The 23,003-nt window shown below is 39.4% G+C and overlaps 1 protein-coding gene across 1 annotated transcript in view; it reads left to right on the top strand.

The window, feature by feature from the left end:
* Nucleotides 1-23,003, top strand: part of MAP7 (microtubule associated protein 7) — a 103,509-nt gene that overhangs the window by 63,246 nt on the left and 17,260 nt on the right. The window contains 7 exon segments of the mRNA XM_027632730.1: nucleotides 4,921-5,084; nucleotides 5,887-5,998; nucleotides 9,320-9,430; nucleotides 14,790-14,903; nucleotides 18,268-18,395; nucleotides 20,742-20,857; nucleotides 21,244-21,524. Coding sequence (XP_027488531.1) covers nucleotides 4,921-5,084; nucleotides 5,887-5,998; nucleotides 9,320-9,430; nucleotides 14,790-14,903; nucleotides 18,268-18,395; nucleotides 20,742-20,857; nucleotides 21,244-21,524 — 1,026 coding nt within the window.

Raw genomic sequence — 23,003 nt, 5'->3', positions numbered from 1 at the left:
TTTGCAGTTCAGAATTCAAATATTAAGGATACTCTTTATTCTTCCCAATAAACAGAAGGTCTTTAGAAATGTCTTTTGCTACTTTTTAAGTGATATTTAGATGGTATTGAAGATAATAAGTATTTTTAATTTTTTTTATGAAGTGGTTGATTGAAATTAACTGGGTTGCTGCTTTTAGAGGAAATTATCCTCATTTGCTGAAGAAAACAAGATAAATGCATGTAGAGTGAAAAGAACAGTGCAATTCACTGATGTGGCTGCTTATTCTTGGGCTGACACTATTCTGCAGTCCAGCTGTGTAGAAGCTAATAGGAAGAGCAAGCTTTTGCAAAAATCACTGCCTTTCTGGTGACAGGCTGACAGTGGTTCTGCCCAAGGCATTGGGCAGAAAAGTTGAGTAGAAGGCAAAGACAAAAAGAGAGGATGGTACCTCAGAGGTGACATATCTTATTATACTTCAGCTGTTCACGATGTAACTCAAATTGTTGAAAAAGGTGAGCTCAAACTGAGCCCTTTGCTCAGTCTTCTCTGTACCTTGGTAATAGAAAGATGGCGTCACAGGTTGCCCAGAGAAGTTATGGATGCCCCATCCCTGGAAGTGTTCAAGACCAGGTTGGATGGAGCTCTGAGAAATCTGGTCTAGTGAAAGATGTCTGTCCACAGCAGGGGGATTGGAACTAGATGATCTCTAAGGTCCCTTCCAACCCGCACCACTCTATGGTTCTATGATCATGAGGGGTTATGTAGTTCCAGGAGAAAGGCAGGCCAAAGTGAGAGTCACCTCTCTGTCCATACATTCTTTTGGTGAGCTCTTGCATCCCAAGAGGGGGCAACAGATGCATGTTTCTGCTTTGCAAATTAGCCTTCCATTTGGAACACCAGTTCTGGCTCTATTTTATTACACTGTAAGACTTTAGTGACAAGAAGAAGCCTTTGCAGATTTTAATTGTCCTGGAAGCTGATTTTTCTGCCATTTTCTGCTATTTTCTGCCTTAATCATAGAATCATAGAATAGATTGGGTTGGAAAAGACCTACAAGATCATCAAGTCCAACCCCTGATCCAACTCCGATTACTATATCATGGCACTAAGGGCCACGTCCAATCTCTTTTTAAAAACCTCTAGGGATGGTGAATCCACCACCTCTCTGGGTAGGCTGTTCCAATGCCTGATAACCCTCTCTGTAAAGAATTTCTTCCTAACATCTAACCTAAACCTCCCCTGGCAGAGCTTGAACCCATGTCCCCTTGTCCTATTGTTGGTTGCCTGGGAGAAGAGACCAACCCCCACCTGGCTATAACCTCCCTTCAGGTAGTTGAAGAGAGTGATGAGGTCGCCTCTAAGCCTTCTCTTCTCCAGACTGAACAACCCCAGCTCCCTCAGCCTCTCCTCATAGGACTTGTGCTCCAGTCCCTTCACCAGCCTCGCTGCTCTTCTCTGGACCCGCTCCAGCACCTCAATATCCTTCCTGAACTGAGGGGCCCAGAGCTGAACACAATACTCAAGGTGTGGCCTCACCAATGCAGAGTACAGGGGAAGGATCACTTCCCTGCTCCTGCTGGCCACACTGTTCTTGATGCAGGCCAGGATGCCATTGGCCTTCTTGGCCACCTGGGCACACTGCTGGCTCATGTTAAGCCTCCTGTCGATCAGCACCCCCAGGTCCCTTTCTGCCTGGCTACTCTCCAGCCACTCTGTCCCCAGCCTGTAGCGCTGCATGGGGTTGTTGTGGCCAAAGTACAGGACCCGGCACTTGGCCTTGTTGAACTTCATTCCATTGGAGTCAGCCCATCTCTCCAGTCTATCCAGATCCCTCTGCAGAGCCCTCCTGCCTTCCAGCAGGTCGACACTCCCTCCCAATTTGGTGTCATCAGCAAATTTGCTGATGATGGACTCAATCCCCTCATCTAAATCATTGATAAAGATGTTAAAAAGGACTGGACCCAACACAGACCCCTGGGAAACACCACTGGTGACCGGCCGCCAACTGGATGCAGCCCCGTTCACCAGCACTCTCTGGGCCCGGTCCTTGAGCCAGTTCCTGACCCAGCACAGAGTGCCCCTGTCCAAGCCATGGGCTGCCAGCTTTTCCAGGAGTATGCTATGGGAGATGGTGTCAAAGGCTTTGCTGAAGTCCAGATAGACCACATCCACAGCCTTTCCTTCATCAACCAGGTGGATCACCTGATCGTAAAAGGAGATCAGGTTGGTCAAACAGGATCTGCCCTTCCTAAACCCATGTTGGCTGGGTCTGATCCCTTGTCCATCCTGTAGGTGTTGTGTGATTGCACTTAGGATGATCTACTCCATAACTCTGCCAGGCACCGAGGTCAGGCTGACAGGCCTGTAGTTACAAGGGTCAGCCTTGCAGCCTTTTTTATGGATTGGGGTGATATTTGCCAACTTCCAGTCATATGGGACCTCCCCAGTGAGCCAGGATTGTTGGAAGATGATGGAGAGCGGCTTGGCAAGCTCTTCTGCCAGCTCCCTCATTACCCTAGGATGGATCCCATCTGGTCCCATAGACTTGTGAGGATCCAGATGACTCAGTAAGTCACTAACTATTTCCTCCTGGAATACAAGGGGGCTATTTGGTTTCCTATCTCTGTCTACCAGCTCCAGAGGCCGGTTGCCTTGAGGGCCACCTGTCCTACTGGTAAAAACTGAGGCAAAGTAGGTGTTAAGTACCTCAGCCTTCTCCTCATCTCTATTAACTATGTTTCCCTCCAAGTCCCTCAAAGAATGGAGGTTTTCTTTGCTCCTCCTTTTGTTATTAATGTATTTATAGAAGGACTTTTTGTTATCCCTAACAGAAGTGGCTAATTTAACTTCAAATTGCGCTTTTGTATCCCTGATTTTCTTTCTGCATGATCTAGCTGTCTTCCTGAATTCTTCGTAAGTAGCCAGCCCTTTCTTCCACAGTCGGTAAATTCTCTTTTTATCCCTGATTTCCTTCAGAATCTCCCTGTTTAACCAAGCTGATTGTCTTCCCCGCCGACTTGCCTTTCGGCACACTGGTACGGCCTGTTCCTGTGCACTCAAAACTTCCTGCTTGAAGCACATCCATCCCTCCTGGACCCCCTTGTTTTTAAGGGTTGTTTCCCAGGGTATGCTCTGGACTAGACTTCTGAATAGGTCAAAATCTGCCCTCCGGAAGTCCAGCGTAGAGGTTTTATTGTTGTTTCTCCTTGAATCTCTGAGTATTGAAAATTCTATTATTTCATGGTCACTATTTCCCAGGCGGCCTCCAACCACTACATCTCCCATCAGCCCCTCTCTGTTTGTAAACAGCAGGTCTAGCGGGGCCTTACCCCTGGTAGGTTCATTTACCGGTTGATGGAGGAAATTGTCCTCTATACACTCCAGGAATTTCCTGTGGTTTACATTTCTCCTTCAACTCACTCTTAACTTTTTCTAGGAGTCTTCTGCTGGCTCTTGCAGGTGTCACTTCTCACACCTATTGTTATTAATTATCTAAGCAACTGTACCATTCCTTGTCGCTGTCATTATTCTAGCTATGATTGTTAAATTTCCTGCAAACATCTTGCTGAGCTTTCACCCTTCTTACCATGAGGGTGCCATGAAATTGAGTATGCAAGTACATAAGGTTTAAAGTGGAATCCAAGTTATTTATTGAGTGGAATCATCCCATGAGTGAGGTGGGATTTATTTAAGTAGGCAAGAAGGTGCAAAAGAGCAATATGGTAATGAGTCCTAGCATTATAAGAAGTGATTGCAATGTCTGCTCAGGACATGTAAAAGCATTTGGGTGTTTTGGCTTTGGTAGTGGTTGTGTCAAACAGCACAAATCTCTCTTCTAATTGAAGACTGAAGTTGTTGTTCTAGAGTAGGTGATTTTAAAAATAGGCTCTTTTTTCTTTATTTTTCTTTTTTTCCTCAGATTTAATTTTTAAAAAATCCCAAAACTCTCTCAGACTTAGAGAACTTCCTTACACTGCTGGTCTTGGAAACTGAAAAGCTTTTTGACGCTGTTGTAATGGTTCCATGTTTCTGCTGCATTAAGGTTTTATAATGTGGTTCTCAGTGATACTTGTGACCATCATGTGCACTCCCACCTGTCAGTTCACAAAGATCCAGAGGTGTCAAATGGGTGGGATTTTAGAAAAACCAAGTAACACATTTTTTAGAACAAATAAATTTTTGGGACCCAAAGATTTCAAGACAGCAATGGGGAGAGATCCAGAGCATCGTATGTTATTTGTTTCCTGTGGACTGAAGTTTGAGGCCATGTTCCAGATAATACTTTAAGGAAAATTCAGACCCTGATGGGGAGCAAAATTTGTCTTATTTAGTGCATCATGATTTGTCTGGATTAGCTCTTCTGAAACATGTTCAGAACTGTGCAGCAGTGGAGTTATGTGAGAAATTAAAGGTCACCTTTAGACTGACTTTTTCAGTGGGTAAGTTCTTTCCTTCTGTTGGTACAGTCTGGATGCTAGAATTGTCATCTCAGCCCACTTCTATCATAAGGAATCTGTGTTTATCAGTAAAGGTGAGAGTGGTCATAATTTTATTTTCTTTTTATTTTTTTCTTTTTTTCAGTAAAATATTACAGAGCATTATTGTGCCTTGTACAACAGAAGTTTGTTCACCTAAACCTGACTTTAGTATTTAGGCATTTTAAATTGCAAAAAATCCTTTTTTCCGCTCAGAAACTATATGCTCAGTAATTTAACTGTTGGTAATTCACAATACATAAATTGAGATTAAATGAAATGGATGTGTGGCCATTTTAATACATTAGGAGAGATTAGGAAATCATGTATGTTTGAAGAAAATTAGTTCAAAAGTTTTTTCATTCATTCAAAAGTTTTTCTATTTAGCTTGGTTATTCAAAATGTGTTTAAGAGTGCATGGCATATAGCATGCCAATCCTTTTATTTCTGATTTTTCTCACAGCTGCAAGAGAATCCATCTGGTTAGAAAGAGAAGAGAGAGCCCGGCAACATTATGAAAAACATCTAGAGGAACGCAGAAAGAAGCTGGAAGAGCAGAGACTGAAGGAAGAGAGAAGGCGAGCTGCTGTAGAGGAAAAGCGAAGGCAGAGAATAGAAGAAGATAAGGTGAGAATAAATGTCATGAAAACACTTTTCAACTTGCTTTTACTGTAAGATGCAGTACTATCAAACTTTTTCTGTAGGAGTTGATATAAAGAATGCAACATGAGCCATGGCTAGTATGACAGAGCGTGCAAAAGGATTTTAAGTCTTACTTGCTCAAGTCCCGCATCCTGCTTCTTAAAGTGCCTGTTATGAGTCAAATGCAGTGAAGTTGTGCATGCCTGGATTAGTGTATGGAACTGCACATACACAGAAAAACACAAATTGGGATAGGTTTGTATGGTTACGTGTTAATTCCTAGCCATTCAGTACAACAGTAGCTGCATATTAATTGCCCTAACAAAACCTTTTAAAAAGTGAGTGGGTAATGAAATATGCTCTTGGCTGAATTGTCTCAATTAATCTGGGAACTATGTGCAGTGTGATCCTGTGAAAGTCAGCTCATCCTTATGAGTTTTTTCGTTTCTTCTCTCTCCCACTATTCCAGTATTTAATAGGTGGGAAGTAGCACTAGGATGTGTCTGTGTAGTGGCTGCAATAACAGGGCCACTGTTTTTTCTCTGTAGTTCTGCAGCTCTCAAACAAATATTACCTTTTCAAAAATTCACTTAATTTTCAGATTCTAACTTATTTATGGATTAATTGCTGCTTAATCCTGTTCTAATGTGTATTTTAGTAGGCAGCACATAAGCTTAAACAATGCCTGCTTGGTTCTGTCTGTGGGGATGGAGGGTAGCAGTGTTTGATGAGAAGATGAAGTGTAAAATCCAGTAGTATCCAAATATATTACCCTGTTGTACTTAAGGAACGACATGAAGCTGTTGTACGTCGCACAATGGAGAGAAGCCAGAAGCCAAAACAAAAGCAAAACAGATGGTCCTGGGGAGGAGCACTACATAACCGCATTAATAACCCAGGTAAAGAGGGAAGCTTGGTTTGCTAGCCAGTTTCCCTCCCCTGCCAATTAACTGGAACTTATTTTGCTTCTGTTAAAAATGAAAAATGGTTCTGTGTATGTTGTTTTAAATTGTTTGCTCTGGATCTTATTATTGCTAAAAATGGCATGTTTCTGTCATTCTTGTGTAGCAGAAAGATAACAAGGAGAAATCTGAACAAAAGTTAAAGCTTGTTTCAGGAGTTGACTAATTATGTAACTATCTTGCTACAGCTTCTTGCTTCTGCTGCTTTGCTGTTGTTTGTGTGTATATGTGGGTGTGCTTGTGCTGTGTCGATCTTGTGATATGAGCTACTGTGGCAAATGCTAGCTGTATGCCTCAAAAAATAGATCTGGTGGAAATGACCAAATACTGAGTTTCAAATAGACACAAGGAAAAGTTGTTCTTTGTAATAAGCTATCTGTGCCTTGTACAAATATTTTGGGAGATAGAAGTCCGCAAATTAAGTTTAAGTGAATTTTAGCTATATTTGGCTTTTTTCCCCAATTATCTTCTCTAACTTAATCTGCCAATCATTAATGTGTATATGCCTTGTTAAATATGAATCAAACCCCCATAAAGAGAACTTTTGCTTTATTTACCACCAAAAAGTGGTACTTAAAGTTCTTTTCTTCCTATTCTAATTTCAGTGTGTCCAGCCTTTCTCAGGGAAGAAAAAAAAGAGTTGAGAAAAGAATGCTAATGCTCTGAAATCTTTATCATATATAAGTTCAATAAACAGTTATTTTTCCTAGTAGGTTACTTTTTTGCTTAACTCTGTATAACTTATTTGATTTTTATTTTATTTTCTGTGAAAAATCATTGTCTTGCATTCTGTCCCTAGGTTATTTTTTTGAATCATCATTCACCTTTCTCGATTTAGCAGGCCTGGAGCACCACTTCAGATCTCAGGGTGGTGCTAGAAAACCTGGTACATAATGCTGTGGTTTTTTATTCCTTTACCCTTAGCTAGTTCCCAGGAAATGAGATCATCAGTAACTAAACCACCTTCATGTAGTTGCAATGCATGTTTAACATCATACTGATAGATTAGAACTGTTGTTAGTACCAGATTTTTTCATTACTGTTTTTTTTTTCTAGAGAGTTACTACTGGCTGACTCTAAAGATTTGGCACAATTCACTGAAATGAAGCATAATAGTCTGTCTACTGGAATTTAAGGAGACCCAATTTGAATATTTTGTTATTTTCTAAAACCCTTTTGGCATACTGCATACGCACAGGATTTACAATTATTTTGCACATGAACACAGACACATAACCAGCTGCATTGGCTGTTATGTTGCTCATGGGTATTTTAATTTCTTTTTTTGCTGGTTTTTTTTTTTTTTTTAGAACAAAGCAGCAATTTTCTAGGCAATGGATTGCATTTGGCCTATTCTATATTTATAGGATTCATACTGCCAACACATATATGCAAATCCTCATGCTGAATGGCATTCATTTAAATGTGGTTCATTGACACGAGAAAGGTTGGCATGCCAAATAACAGAGGTGATTTTTAAAATTGTCATTTGTCTTCTTCAGATGCCAAATGCAGAAACTTTATGGCTGTACTGATATACTATACAGTTTCTCAGGGATAAATTAAATATGAGATCAAAATCCCCATCCCATTCCCAGAAATATTGTTCTGTTCTCAGGAAGCCTGAGCATCCTGTCTCCACTAATGGCTGACTCACACAGAACATTCTCCAATATATCCTATAGATCAACGTGGGATAAGCGTACCAGCCTACAGAGGTCTTGTTCTTAGTTTCGCCATCTACATTTCTCCTTTAAAAACCCATTTCTGAGTTTTATTCCCCTTCCAGTACCCAGTCTGCCAGTTTTATACCCTCACTAAGTCATTCTAACATTAGACACAGTTAGCAAATAATCACATGGGGTAGGGGAGAATCTTTCTTTGGCCCAACCAGTTATGGTGAATCCTATATAGTTCATAGATCTGGAGAGAGTTAAGGTATTTTTCATATACTGTATTTCTGTGAAAATTTTTTTGTGTACAGTGTGTATACTCTAATCCACTAGGTCAGAACAGGTAAATACAATGTTGATGTACTTGTCATAAATAAACAATGGCAAATAGTATTTCAGCAACATCATCCTTAATTTTGTCAGTGCCCTGAATTTGTATCTTCTTCCAAAAAAGTACGCAGACATATTTTTGCACACAGAATATGAATCAGCAGAGCAGTTAAACATATGCTTAAGCCTCATTGCATTTCTGAATGGTTGAATGCTTTGCTGAGGGTCAGTACATGCTAAAATGTAAGCAAAAGCAGAATTGACTCTCAGCATGTTTTGAATGTCAGATTTCCAAATGGAAATTTGCAATGGAGAATGTGTAGTTGAGGTATGTAGCTCTTTTTTTTTTTTTTCTCTGAAAGAGAAGAGAAAGGACGTAGCTGACCTGTTCAGCTCATTCCTCCCCTTTTGCTATTGCTAGCAACCTTCCTGTGACACACATACTTGCAAAGTGCGTGCAATCTCTATTCTTGAAATAACCATCACTCCCTCAGTAGGGTGCAGATGCTGACTGCAGCAGTTGTGCAGGCAAATGATGTGATACTGCTCTAAAGTGTAGAGAAAATAAAAGCAAATTATAAAGCTTTAGTATTACATATGTCATGTATGTGCCTTACAAGTGCCTTCCACAGAGAGTGATTTTCTGTAATCTGCTAAATCTGTGTGCTGTTTTGGATTAACGCACTACAACTTCATTTTCAGCAGGTTGAAAATGGCTCTGTAGTGGGCAGTTTAACACTTATATGTAACTATGGGATTTTTAACTAAATCTTTTAATTCCTTTTGTGCTTACCGTCACTTCCTTTGTGTACTGGTCTTCCATTAATCTTTCAGCATTGCACTGTCATGATATTGGCTGTCTGCCCACTAACAGTGCCCTTTCAAATGTCACCTTTTACTGAGGTGCTGAAGTTTTTTTTAATGAATAACTTTGATTTTCCAAGCACCTTGGTCGTTCCCTGAAGCTTTCTATTGTAAGTCATGAGCAAACTTTTTCTGAGAATATTGAAAATCTTTAGATTGCAACCCACTGAATGATAATGAACAAAACATTTTACACATTTGAAGCTTAAATTGTTTTGTGCCCAGTCTTTGAGTCGCCTATGCAATGTCTTCTGAGAAATCCATTCTATTCTGAAAGTTCTTGTGGTAGAGCAGGAGTAACCTAGTCCTGTTTTCCTCCTCCCACTAGCGAGCTAGGAACTTGCACTATTGCATGTGGGCTGTCAATTAGCATTATCTCCATTTGTTTTAGATCGAGACAGGCGGTCTGTTTCAACAATGAACCTTTCGAAACATGTTGATCCAGTCATTAACAAGCGGCTCTCCTCCTCATCTGCAACATTACTAAATTCTCCAGACAGAGGTACAGTTTCAAAGAAAAAAAACCTAAAAGAGCAGCAAGAAAGAATGTTCTATACTGATGTATTACTTTGCACATAAAACAAGCTTCTGAAGTCATTTTCTGTACTTCATCTAAGTGGTAGTGGAAAGACTTCAAATGTGACAAGTAAATGGTTGAACATTTTTTCCTGTGAGAACAAATAATTCTTCTTTTTTAAAACAAGAGAACTTACCTAAACAATCCTGCTTTAGCAAATTATAAAAGCAGTGCTTCTGTCAGGTTTTTAGTAAATGAGGTAAAACTACTAAAGAATGCATCACTCCATAGTGCATGCAATCATGTGTGACCTTTTATTTACGTTAGACCATTTTGTCATTGTTTTGTTTTCCTTTCTTTTTTGGTAGGAGTTCTTGAATATCTAAGAAGCATGAAGCTTTCAAGCAGTTACTTTATTAAAATTTCTGGTTGTTTTATTACCTTTTTTTTTTTTTTTATCGAAGAACTGTGGGTGTTCCTCATATTGTCTGTTTATTGACTTTTTGTGTCCAGTTACTTTTCAGAGATTGCTTCATTTCAGTGTACATTTTTGGTGTTTACAAGTGTGCAAAAATGATAAACCATCAAGCTTTTAAAAATTAACATAGTTGAATTGCTGCCTCTGTTCTGAGGATTTACAAGATTGAAGCATTGAGCTTAAAAGTTTTATAAAAGAATCTCTCTTGTGTAACTTGTGCAAAGAGCCTTACAGAAAAGTACTTGCTAAGGATTTTTTTGTCCTCTACTGAGAATGAATTCTGTCCCATTTCAATCCAGAAAAATGCACATTTTAAAAACAAATTTTTAAAATGGAATTTTGGTTGTGTTGCAAAACTGTTTGGTTGATGGTCATTATTTGTGTGTCTTAACTGAGGGCTAAGTGCATGCTTGAACGTGTGTATCTGGGTGATTTGGTGAGACGTGTTCTTCCTAGTGGGCTAACCTAGTTGTAGATTCTGGTAACTTGTGAAAAATACAGCATTACGTTAGGGAATCATTTATTCGAAATACATTAGGAAATAATTTATTCCAAAACAGCAATAATTTCTTGATCTAAATATTGAAATCCAGCCAGTTTAAACTTTATTAGCTTTTCAGGTGTGTATATTTTTTCCAGATGGTTGCTGGTCTTTGCCAGGGGATGCTTTTCTGATAAAGGGTCTTCGTGATATGAGCAGGTGAACAACAGCAGGCATTAAGTATGAAGGATAGTCTCTTATGGATTGTAACCCATCCGTTATAGTTTCTGCCACTCATTTCAGGAGAAGTTAAACTGAATACTACGCAGTCTAGTGGTGAGGAAAGAGAAGGAGTATGGAAGTGGCGGCTATATGTCAAAATGTCGAGGCATTCTTTGCTTCACATTTTCATTAAAACAGCACAGAACTCTTCAGGAGCCCCTTGTGACTTTCACAGACTCCAAGACAGAAAGTAAATTCAAATGCTATAAATGCTCTTCCTTGTGCAAAGTCAGATACCTAAATCTAGTTGAGCCAGTACCACTGGTCTCTGCAGTGACTTCAACTTCTTAAGGCAGGTGCTTAAAGGAAGGTCTAACTGTCTGCTCACCATTTCACCTTCCAGAGGGCACCCAATCACGCTTTGTTGGTAATACATACTCCTACCTGCAAAACAGCAATCTAGAGATGAGGATGATAAGCTTACCTACTAAGTGGCTTATAGCTGCCAACCAGAACTTGTCATCTGTTAAGCAGCACCTTTTTATCATTTGAAGGACATTATTATCTAAAGACAAAAGTTTTCATTAACTAATTGCCTTTTCAAGTATAGGATTGCTATACAGCTCTTTATCACAGTTGTACGGTTGGGCAGCTAGAATGGGCTTCTCATTATACTATTGTGTTGTTGTAGATAGTGAGTAGTTGAAACTGTAACAAAACATGAATGCACACATTCAAGTGGAGAAAACTGTTATTGACCAATACGTTTTGGTAATCGTGCCCTTTAAGGAGAGCTTAGCGAGAGGATAAGACTGTAGATGAGATACGAGTTACACACTTTTAGTTTTGCAAAACTTACACCATACTTGATTCCCTCCCTGCAGTGATTTTTCTTTCAAGCAGATGGTCTCAATCACTGTATCACATTTTTCTGCAACCTTTATAGAAGACATTCAAGGACTCCAGTATTGTTTCCTGTTGAAAGAGCAGTTTTCTCCCATTTACTCCTCGTCGTATTTGTGTCTCTGTATAAGCAAACACCATATTTATCAATGAGAGTCTCCTTTGTGGTGCTCATCAGCAGGCCTGTTAAATCCCTGCCTCCCATCTGTTCCTGCAACTAATCAGATACTGCTGTTTGCTTACTTGCAATTTATTCTGCTGCTGCTAAGACATTTTTCCAATATTCAGGTTGTATATCCCAAAGACAAATACAGGTGATTGTAATCAATTCACTTTTGCCAGCTCCCTGTGACTTTGTGTGTTTTCTAGTTACAAATTAGGTTATAAAGATCTTTAATCTGTTAAAAATAACCTGCATGTGGCTGGGGGTGGGGATACTTGCTCGTACCAGCAACCCTATCACGAATGTGCTTTCTATGTGGAAACAAGGAGCAATAAAGGCTGAAAGAGTTGGGGTTGTTCAGCCTGGAGAAGAGAAGGCTCCAGGGAGACTTTATAGCAACCTTCCAGTACCCAAAAGGGGAGCTGGAGAGGGACTTTTTACAAGGGCATGTAGTGATAGGCTTCAAAATGAGACTAGTTTTGGATTAGATATTAGGAAGAAAATCTTCACTTTAAGGGTGGTGAGACAGGTGTAACAGGTTGCCCAGAGAAGTTGTGGATGCCCTGTCGCTGGAAGTGTTCAAGACCAGGCCAGATGGGACTTTGAGCAACTTGGTCTAGTGGAAGGTGTCCCTCCCCGTGGCAGGGAGGTTGGAACTAGATGATCCTTAAGGTCCCTTCCAACCCAAACCATTCTGTAATTCTAGGAAACAGCCCTAAGAGTGATAGCTTAACACAGTATCAGAACAAAAAATACTGCTTCCACTTGTCTGTCAGATGGTTTGAAAGAGTAAATCTGCCACAAAGCCAAGGTATATCTAAATGAACTCTAAGCTAAACCCATTACAGAGATTCAGGGAAACTTCACTCCAAGGCCCTGGCTAAAAGTAGTTTGACATCTCTGAACCAGGCCTATTGCTTATATAGAGAAGAAAGTTTTTGTTGGTCTCTCTTAGCTCACTGTTGTGCATATCAGCCAGCTTGCTCCCAAACACTGCCTCAAAGTGCTTTGGTTGGATGCTGTGGACACATGATTGCTTCCAGTAGGTGACGTGGATATAAACTCCCCTGTGTTAGGGGCAAAGAGAATTACACCATACTCAGCTTTAGGGTAAGGGATATGAGATAGGTGAGACATGGCAATTTAGTGTTTTAATTCATCAGTCTTTTAGCTGTGTCCCCTTGAGACTACTTAATCTCTGGGGCCTCCTATGTAAGATAAGGCCTAGGGCTGGCCCACAGGGCCATATTAACATTTACTTATCAGCTGTTTGCAGCTGTACAGATGAACTCCAAGAAATGGATGGTATACATAGCACTGATGTACTAGCCTAAAATTTCAGAGATTGCTTCCTGGAGTTGTATGATCTTTGTTAAACTATAATACAAGAGTTTCTCCAGACTCATCCATGCTCATATATGTGAGCCTCACCTAGTAAAGACCACAAGAAAAGAGTCTGTTGTTTTGCAACAGTAGCTTTAAACAGTGATCATACTGAGCATGGTGCCTGGAGATGAAAGGAAGCAAAGACATTACCATTATTGCATCCAGTTTAATGGTAGTTCTGTGATTTTTTTCTTTATTGTTAAATTACAAGCTTAATGATAATGTGTGTGCTGTAATGGAGGTCTCTGTAGGGTATTTTGTGTGTCTATATGATATGTACCATTGGAGAATGGAACCATTAATCACAAAAAGCTCTGGCAGTAGTACATTGTGTAAAAGGACAGTTATGCAGAGAGCCTGCTGTGTTTGAGAGTCCTATATTTCTATAGTAATGCCCCTTATTGAGTTAGCAGAATTTAGGGAGTGATTTGAGAAGTGTGAAACAGCACTGAGGACAGATTAAGCAATTATATTTTCATAGGATGAGATTGAGATCAGCCCCTCCTTTCATGGTGCTCAGCATGGAGTAGATTAAAGACAGATTCAGAGTTTATGGCTATTAAAAGTGATGGATGTCTACCTTTAAAAATGCAAATTAATGTCAAGTTTATTACAGCCAGTCACTTCAATGACTTTTAGAGACTGAGCCTCATAAATTCAGCTGCAAACACCAAACTAAGCCCAATGAGTCATGAGATGTAAGAAGACCTGATTTCACTTGAAACATCAAGATTATTGCAATATTGAAAACTTACCGTAATGAACTGCTTTGGGAGCTAGTTGAATATTTTGGTTTGTGATGCCCGTTATAATACAATTTATTGCATTGGAGCATCAAGGAAATATTTAATTCAATACAGAAAATAATTTGTAGGGCTCTTTTGGTTACTGCTTCACCATGATAAATGTTTATGTAGTATTTAAGTAAAATAAGTAAAGAAACATTACAAGACAAAAAGAATATATTGACAAGCTTAATTTGCATTATGCAATACTGGGAAAAACAAAGCAAGGGAGTGATTACAGCGAGGTCAACATGTAGTGTGTTTTTACAACAGACTAACAATGCATAAAGTTGACTCTTGTTTACTATTCTACATGGAAAGTGGTCATTGGCAGGATATTTTGACAGAGAATTAATGATCAAATGTATTTACTGTATTCTGTGGCTTCATGTATTACTGAGACAACTGTAGCTGATGAGTTTTGTATCTGCAGTTGAGGTGCGCTGTCCTTTTGCAATGCTTCGATAAAACGTCTGACACAATTCTCTGTATAGTAGTAATCAACTTTTGTTTTTTCTAACTAGGCTGGCAGACTTTGGAAGGTGTTTTACTGTAACTAGAAGACTTGTATGTAGAAAGAGTTTGGGACGTAAACATCTCTGAAATCTATATTTGGGAGTCTACGTATTAGTTGTTCCTAATATGGAATGTGATATATGTGCAAAGTATCAGTATTAATTTGATAACAAGTTGCCATAATGCCACAGGCAGTAGCAAAAATTAATGTTCAGATATATGTGTTTCTATAGGAATTCTTCTGCTGAAATGGTGTAATAATAAAATGCAAACCACTGAACTATTGTATGCTTTTGATCTCTGAAGGACAGTTTTAAGATTTTGATGAGGAAATAGTACTAATACTGCTGCAGCATGTAATTATTTGTGAACTGTTGATCTAACATCTTGCTTGTATGGTGCATGTTCAGCTCGCCGTCTTCAGCTCAGTCCATGGGAGAGCAGCATTGTTAGCAGGCTCCTGACGCCCACTCACTCATTCCTGGCCCGAAGTAAAAGCACAGCTGCATTGTCTGGAGATGCAGGTAATCCTTTAAGAACAGAGGCTTCATGTCTCAGACACTTTTTTCCAGCTTCCCTGACAGATGTTGTAAAGTCATTGATCTAATTATTGAGTGTATGGTGGCATCCCAGAATGAGGTTGAATGTCCACAATTAGTTTGCATGAAAGCTTGTTTATACAGTTGTTTGCTATGCCTCTTTCTCTTACCCCCTCTTTCTTAATTTCTTTTGCCTCTTCATCAGTGCAGTAAATGAACACAGAACATGCAGGGCAACAACATCACACTGTCCATGGCTGTTTAAGGAAATGCACACAATCTTGTAAACAGCTGATTCAGCACATCCACTGCTAAGGCTGTGAGCTGCTTACTGCAAAGGAGTTTCACCCCCTACCAGGGCACTTCCCACAGGGACCAAGTTAGACTTGTATAAAGATAGACCCTGGTTACTGTGCGTTTAATACATGTGAACTTAAATGTGCAGGTTTAGTCAGGTTATAATAATTGTAAAGTTCTCTGCCAACCCCAGAACAGCTCCCGAATGTACTCACTGAGGGGAAAATTAACGTGCAGAAATGTGATGATATTGCTAGGTGGTAACTGAAAGCCCAGGCAAAACTGTATTCCAAGGACAACTGGGACATAGTTGCTTATCATGTATTTTAGACAGGTGACTGCTACCTCTTCTTTTATCATAGGATGTTTTATAATCATCCACTGGGGACTTTACCATTACAAGAATATATTGCTGGACGTGCTGAATGTGTATGTCTAGGCAGGTCTTTCTTGTCTGATGTGGACAGGATTTTGATTCTAATTAAAGAACATAGAAGGTAAGAAGGAATAGAGATCTACTAAGATTACTTTTAAAGAAGCTTTCACTTAAGAACTCTTATAACTAATTAGGCTGCAGTACATTTCCATAGGGGTAGTGCTGTAGGAGCAAAAATGTGGATGATATTCTGCAAATAAGGGAATTAACAAGTGCAGAATTCCTTTTCACTCTTCACAAATAATACCTTGTAAAATTAATATTTAATGTTATCTACCAAGGAGGATATTGGAAATTCAGCTCTTCATTAGGGAATACTTGAAAAGTTAGTGTCTTAATTTTATAAGAGCTTACTTTACTAGAGCAAGTGTGAAGCTTTTCATGACTGCTGATGTTTATTCTGCACAATAAGCTCTAAACCGAGTGGAATATTGAGAAAGACTATAAATATCAGGAAAGACTGGTTTGTCAGTCTAAGGCAATTCCCTGAAATACCTTCCCTGTGCTAACTGGAACTGTACCACCCAGAAGAATAATCCATCTGCTCATTGTTTTCCAGGTATTATTGCAGGTCTTATCCTGCAGCCCCTTCATGCGGGATGCTTCCTGGAGGTTAATGATCAGGTGATAACAATGGCTCACAGCTGTGCTCTGAGCACTCCACTCATCCCAGCCTTGCCATTATTCTCTAGAAAATTACCGTGCCCTTTGGCTGTAAAGATAAATTACAGTGCAAAAAATCCAAACTGGATTAAATATGGATTCACGTCCTTAAATTTTAAGTGAGCTATGAGGGACATCCAGCAAAAGAGCACATCTGGATCTTTTTTTTAAATAAATCCTCCAGACCAAAATATTTTTTGAATAGCTCTCATAAAGCTCTTCTGAATAGATGTAATCCTGTTAGTATATGAATCACTGGGAGTATTTTCTAAAACATTGTTTGGCAACATCACAAATGAAAATGAACTGCTTGTCTTTTAATACTTGCAAATGTCATCCATGGTGGTAACTTCAGATAATCGGCATGGAGAAAGGGAATTGAATCACAGAGAGGAACCCCATGAATGAGAACCTCTATAAAACTTATATTATGCCACTGCCTCCGATTTGCTTTAGATAACCTCAACTAAAACAAAAACACAAACAAAAATGCCTGTTTTTTTGTTTCTTACTTGTTTTAAAGTCAGTCATAATACCTTATTAAACATAAATCCCTATAAACAATAAGGCAGGCGTGGGTGCCATTGCTGTAACACTTACATGAGACCCTCTTTATTCCTAATGTTAATCTCTTGGTGCAGGAGAATTTGCAGCATTAGTACTGTTAATTCTATGAGCTCTTCCTGTAACAGCAGCTGTACTGTTGTAAGACTGGAAGAATTAACTGTATGTGGAACTGCCTTCTTTCAAGTGGGCTCAGAGGGATCTACAGGCAAGAAATATTGGTTTGTTTTTACTGCAGAAACTGAGGATGTAAATTTCTCTTACTTGGAAAAACAAAAAGAGTAGGGAAGATATACGAGAGGCCCTATTTTTTCTTCAAGTAACATGCTGGATAATAGTTATGCTGAAACTCTATTAAATGACTAGAAGAGACTAACAGGAGCACACAAATAAAACTCTGCAGTAATAACATAGTTTTTCCCAACCTTCTCCTTCAGTTAAATCAAGAGAAAGTCCCAGCACACTTTGCTGCAAGAAGTTCCCCATGATATGTTTTGAAGTGTTTCAATTCTCTTTGAAGATATACTCAAAATACTGTATATCTGACACCTACTATTGCTAGGTGATCTTTTGGTCATAGTCTCTTTCCTTGTGCAACCAACAAAAAACTGCCATCCTGGTTACTCTAATACTAATTTCCAAGTTGATTTGTTGTTGTCAGCCTGCTTTTTTTAATGTGTAAAATAGTTTGCTGTTGAGAATGTATTTGAGTCAGTTGTTATTCTCGCATTATCAAGAAATATGATGGGCTAAAATATTCCTAAAAAGAAGGATTTTTAAAAACACATCACTTGCTAAAAAACGTAGACAGCAATTTCATTGATCTCCTAGGTGAAACCGTTTTGTATTGTTAATGTGTTTTGATCTTTGTGTGGATGTCTCCTTTAATTTTTCTTCACTTCCAATGCAATTAATAGGCATTCTGATTTTAGTTTGATTGCTTTCTATTCTGAATGTAATTGAAACTTATTTCAATGCATCTACTAAGCTAATCAGTTAGACCAACCATTGTTTCCACTGCTTTTTCAGAACCATCAGTTGTATAAAAACTTAACAGGAAAACATCATTACTGTCTACTACTCAGTATTGTGGCATACTTCTTAATTTTTTTAAGGAAATTCTTAGTTTACAAGTGGAAAAATACATGAGCACTTACTGAAATTGTATCATTACTGCATGTGTGGCCAAGCTAATATATCAAATGATGGTTCTGACTTAAGAATTAGTCACTTCTCTATGTATTAATATCTTCTCTCTTTTCTGTCTTTCTCTGTTGTTTCTGTTCCTGCTGGCTTTCCTCTGTCATTCTCCAATGCAACTCTGTTATTAAAACTAATAAATAACAAAACCAACCAACACCGTAGTTATCCCCGTTTGTCCCCGTTCAGCATCTTGCAGCCCCATCAGTCCTCTGTCCTACAAGACCATGAACTGTAGGAATTCAGGAGACCGAGCAAAGCTTTATGCTTCTACTGATGCCGTTGGACGTAGGAGAACAACAACGCACCTTGCAGGGGTAAGTCTGCCAACTCTACATGACCTTAGTGTCTCATGCCATGACCACCTCATTGCATCACTTGTAGCACTGGAACAGCTGCAGAGATACTTACTCCCCTCAGCGCTGCTCCCATCCCCTCCCGTTTGTATCATAATTGGCTGGATTTTAACTGAAACATGCTATGTTATGTGGTGACATGGCCTGATTATGCACCAAAGAATCCATGTGGGAAAACACCAGTGTTTTCCAAACACCCATGTTTGCAGAGAAGATACCTTAGCTTCTCATGAGGCACAGAGGCAGTCACAGTGAGTGTGCCCTGTACTCAAGTGGATTCTTTGCTGCGTTTTTAAGGCCTAAGGTGGTGTTGCAGCTTTTCCCTCAGTGGGGAACCTATTTTTCCCAGCAACCTGGTTTCACAAAGCCTGCAGAATTTCCTGTCTTCTGAGGCCTCTAAAAAATTCATCTGAGCCTCTAGAATAAAGAAGGGGGAATGCATGCACTCACACGTGCATACACAAGCACACAGAGCACTATCCCTTCATCTGTACTTTCTTAGGAGACCAGACTAGTAAACTTTTCCTCATTGAGAAGGAAGAGGTTGGTTCAGGAGCATGGTTTGTAAGCAAGGCTTTCCACAGGTCAGTAGCTGTACTGTGACTGATCTGAGCTTTTCAGAAAAATCATAACAGTGTGATGCAGGCAGAACAAATTCATGTTGACTGTGCTCCATGTCAAAGGGATGCTGTCAGATCCAGTTCAAATATCATTAACCGAACCTGAGCAGTTATATTTTTCGTTGTACTCTATAACCTGAGTTTGTTCAGAATGTAAGAGTAGAAGTCATTTCTGCAAATGATTGTGTAAGAGGTGCTTGCGTTTTAGTTCAGCCTGATGGGCAAAAGGTCAAGAGACAGTGCTGCTGTTGCCATCCTTGTTGGAAGCAGTGTTAATCAAAGTGGCATGAATCATAGCCAGTACTTAGTCTTTCAGGCAGGTGATAGTATGTTGAAGTTCAGATCAGGCATAGCATTGGGATGTATCTGTAGAGAAATTTCATTGCATGTGCATAATGCATTGCAATCTCCAGGGCTATTGGTTTAATGCCTCTTCCTCTTGAGTCTCTCTCATTGCAAGTGGTTTGGGTTTTGACTTTTTTTTTCCTAAATTAGAAAGAAGAGAGGTTGTTACTTTTTAATGGAGGAGATGATGTAAAAATGTTAATATAAAATGAGTGAGTTAAGAGTTGTTTTCAGTAGCCTGTATGGTGTGGAGAATCTTTTATTCTTCTGTGAACTTCTGTAGGAATTCAGCTTTATACTTTATTGATATTAAGAAAAATTTTCTGATGGTCTGCTTTCAGTACTAATAAAGTAGATCCAATAGAGAGTTCTTGCTAGCAAGCCAAAATTCTGTTTCACTGTAATGCATTTATTCTAGTTGTGTATGCTTTGATAACTCAGCGCATCATGTGCTCATTAAATTGTTTTCAGCCTTTCTTTTCCAGTTGTTAACCTGGTTTTCAGTTCAGGGGATGAGCATTGCAGAGCTCTCAGCTAGTGAGGCTCTAGAGTATCATGATACACCTTCTGCAGGGGTTGTGTTTAAACTGCAGCTGAGGTGGCCAGTAGCAGCCTCTGCATCATATTGGTTGAGTGGCAGCTGAGTGTACTCTCCAGTATTCCCATTCTTCAACTCCCAGAGTCTGAGCTCATTATTTCAGAACCATAATTTTTTTCATTTATACCTAAATAGGGTAAGTACATAAGTTCTGATATATTCCTTCTTCTGTTATTACAGACCAGAGCTGTAACAGAAATGTTTCTCCGCTTAGGATTTTATTTTTTAAAAAATAAAGAAGGAAAAAGGAAATCACTACCATGTGATTAGTACCATGTACTAATGGTGAAATCATCCAAGAAAAAAAGAATAGGATAACTCTTGTACCACATTTGAGATCTTTGAGGACATCTGTGGCATTCACATGTGAGCATGAACACAAAAACTTGTGCTATATGGGAAGACTGTGACTAAGTATGAGCCAAGGGTAGAGGCTCGTTTTGCTCTTTTTTGATTCAAAGATCAAAGATGTAAAAGTAAGCCTCTGCGAATTAGCCCATTACATCCTGGGACAGTAGAGAACGATTAAGAAAGATTCTTGCTGTCAACTGCGTATTTACTGACAAAGTTGGTGTCAGGTTACAGGACCTATATTAATGAACTTGTTAAACAAGCTGTAGAAACTACTAACTCAGCACTGGTTTTCATCAGCCCCCAACTCCTCATTCTTAACTGAGCTTGCGTTGCTTTCTTTAGCTGTGTGAACTCTGGCTTGACTTTGTCTTTTTGTTTGCTGAGCTACAGACTGACAAAAAAGAAAAGGAGAGAGACTATTTGTCATCCAGCTTCTCGGCCAACTTTAAAGGAGGTCATTTTACTTCCAACCCCAAAGCTAGATCACCAGCTCCCTCTCCAGTTTGGTAAGTCAAGTACATGCTTAGCTGGAGATATGCTATAGGCAGCTCTGATTGTTCTATTAATTAAATGTGAAACAGTGCAAACTTATTTGGTTATGTAGATGTTTTCTCTCTGCAAAAAAGAAAGACAGTCGTACTTTTAAAGAAATATTACCGCTTCTCTGAGGAAGGGGAAGTGGGGAGGAAAACGTGATTTCTTCCCTCCTGGCTGGGCTCAGTGCTCACAGATATGGGGAGCTGCAAAGAGAGGCATTTTGCATGAAACTAAATCAGTTGTGCCTGCAGTCCTGCTTGAGAGAGAAACAGAGAGATGGTTTTATTTTTAGCTACTGTGGTTGTAGAAATGATATGTAGGTGGAAACCAACATTGTCACTCTTTGATTACACAGGCGTGCGTCAAAATCTTTGCCTTTTTTACCTGGCACACCCAAGCAGATTACTTCCCCACCTGGTTCCTCCAAAATTTCCTCTGCTCAGACACGTCCTCCTTCTCCTGGCAACATCCGGCCAGTCAAAAAAGAGGCAAAGCCAGAGGGTGAGAAGAAAAGACCAGAAAAAGAGGCTGGAAAGGCCAATGAGGAGAGGACAGAAGAAAGTAAAGGAACTTCAGCAGGTACTGGAGAATCTTCAAGTCAGGAACAGCTCACTGTCCAGGCAGAGCCCACTCAAGGTAAGGAGAGATCTTCCTTTAAGTTAAGGAATGTGTTAGAGACTCTTATCTTCTTCCCTCCCTTTCTCTGCAATGATGTTTTCTGTCAAATGTTAATTTAAATTATTCAGAACACTCCTGCACGTGTATGTTACGAGGAAATTGTAAACAGGTTGAAGCCCTCCTGCTTCTAAGTCAAAACAATATGCAGAGGTACCTCACACAGTGTGGCTTCACAGGCCTCTTTCTGCCCTTTTGGACTGGAATTTTGTCCCCTATATCATAACACAGCTTCTTTACAAACAGTTGAAGTAGAATAATAATGATCTGAATACTAATGGTACAGGAATCCACCACATAAGGTAGTGTGAGCAGTGAGAATGTCCAGCTCTGCTGGACACTCAGTACAGTTATGCTGCTAACACTGTTAACTTATCTGTACTGTTGCAAGAGGACCATATCATGGGAGAGATTAGCACAATAAAGTGGAATGCAAAGAACCAAGGAGAGGAGTAAAGAGGAATAGGCAGAATTTTTCAGGGAAAGCAAACAAACAAACAAACCAAAAGCCCACACGAAATCCCACGAACCCTGAAAAGCAGCAGGGAAGAAAAGGATGTACACAAAAAATAAAATAATGATCATAAAGTATAGAAAGGGCAAAAGATAAATTTGAGAATGAAAAAATGTAGGTTTATTGTGGCAGAAGTTTCAGTCCATTGTAAATATGGCATAAGCTGTTTTTCGCAGATGGGATAGAAAGTCCATTGTGACCACCGGGATACACAAGTTGGGTTACTTAGGATTTTGAACTTAAAATTAGTAGAATCCCCTGTGATTGTCCTTCAGACAACAGTTTTAAGCATTATTAATCCTGCATTTAATTGTAAGAAGTGTAGTTGGGTCTTGTTCCGTGAGACAACCTCATGTGAATGAGAACATTTCTTATGTTCTAATAAGTTCTGTTACAGTAGTTCCTGTCTGATACTCGGGTCCTACCACACAAGGTGGAACCCCACGAAAAGCTAGAAATTTACAACAATAAATGAATATATCTGTTGGCTGTGGGCATGTAAAGGAGATATAATTGCCATGTTAGCATGGGTTTTTACTGCTCTTCTGATAATCTTTTGCCTGCTTCCTTTTAAGGAGAAAATTTACTTTTAAAATTATTTCAGGGATGCCACTGGAATAACTTTGCAAGTGTTTACAAGTTGTAGTTCCCCAGTACAAGGTGCAGACCAGAGAAACATCATCATGCTTGTTTGACAGTTTAGTTCAGGAGGAAGAGGCTTCACTTCTTTGCAGAGTCAGTCAGTATTTGAATTTGTGATAAAGTCTCTTAGTATTGAAACAGTTTATGTGTGAAGTAGTCTGTATTCACAGCAAAGAATACAAAAAAGAATACAAAGTGAAAGAAAAGGATACAGTCAAAGTGGCGAGCAGCACTTCAAATTGAATGTCTTTTCCCAAAGCCAAAGGAGGTGGTGGTTGGAACCA

This window comes from Corapipo altera, unplaced genomic scaffold (genome assembly GCF_003945725.1).
Source record: "Corapipo altera isolate COAL_440 unplaced genomic scaffold, ASM394572v1 2b, whole genome shotgun sequence".
Taxonomy (NCBI): domain Eukaryota; kingdom Metazoa; phylum Chordata; class Aves; order Passeriformes; family Pipridae; genus Corapipo; species Corapipo altera.
Note: the sequence above shows the minus strand (reverse complement) of the source record. Positions and strands in the feature narration are given on the sequence as shown.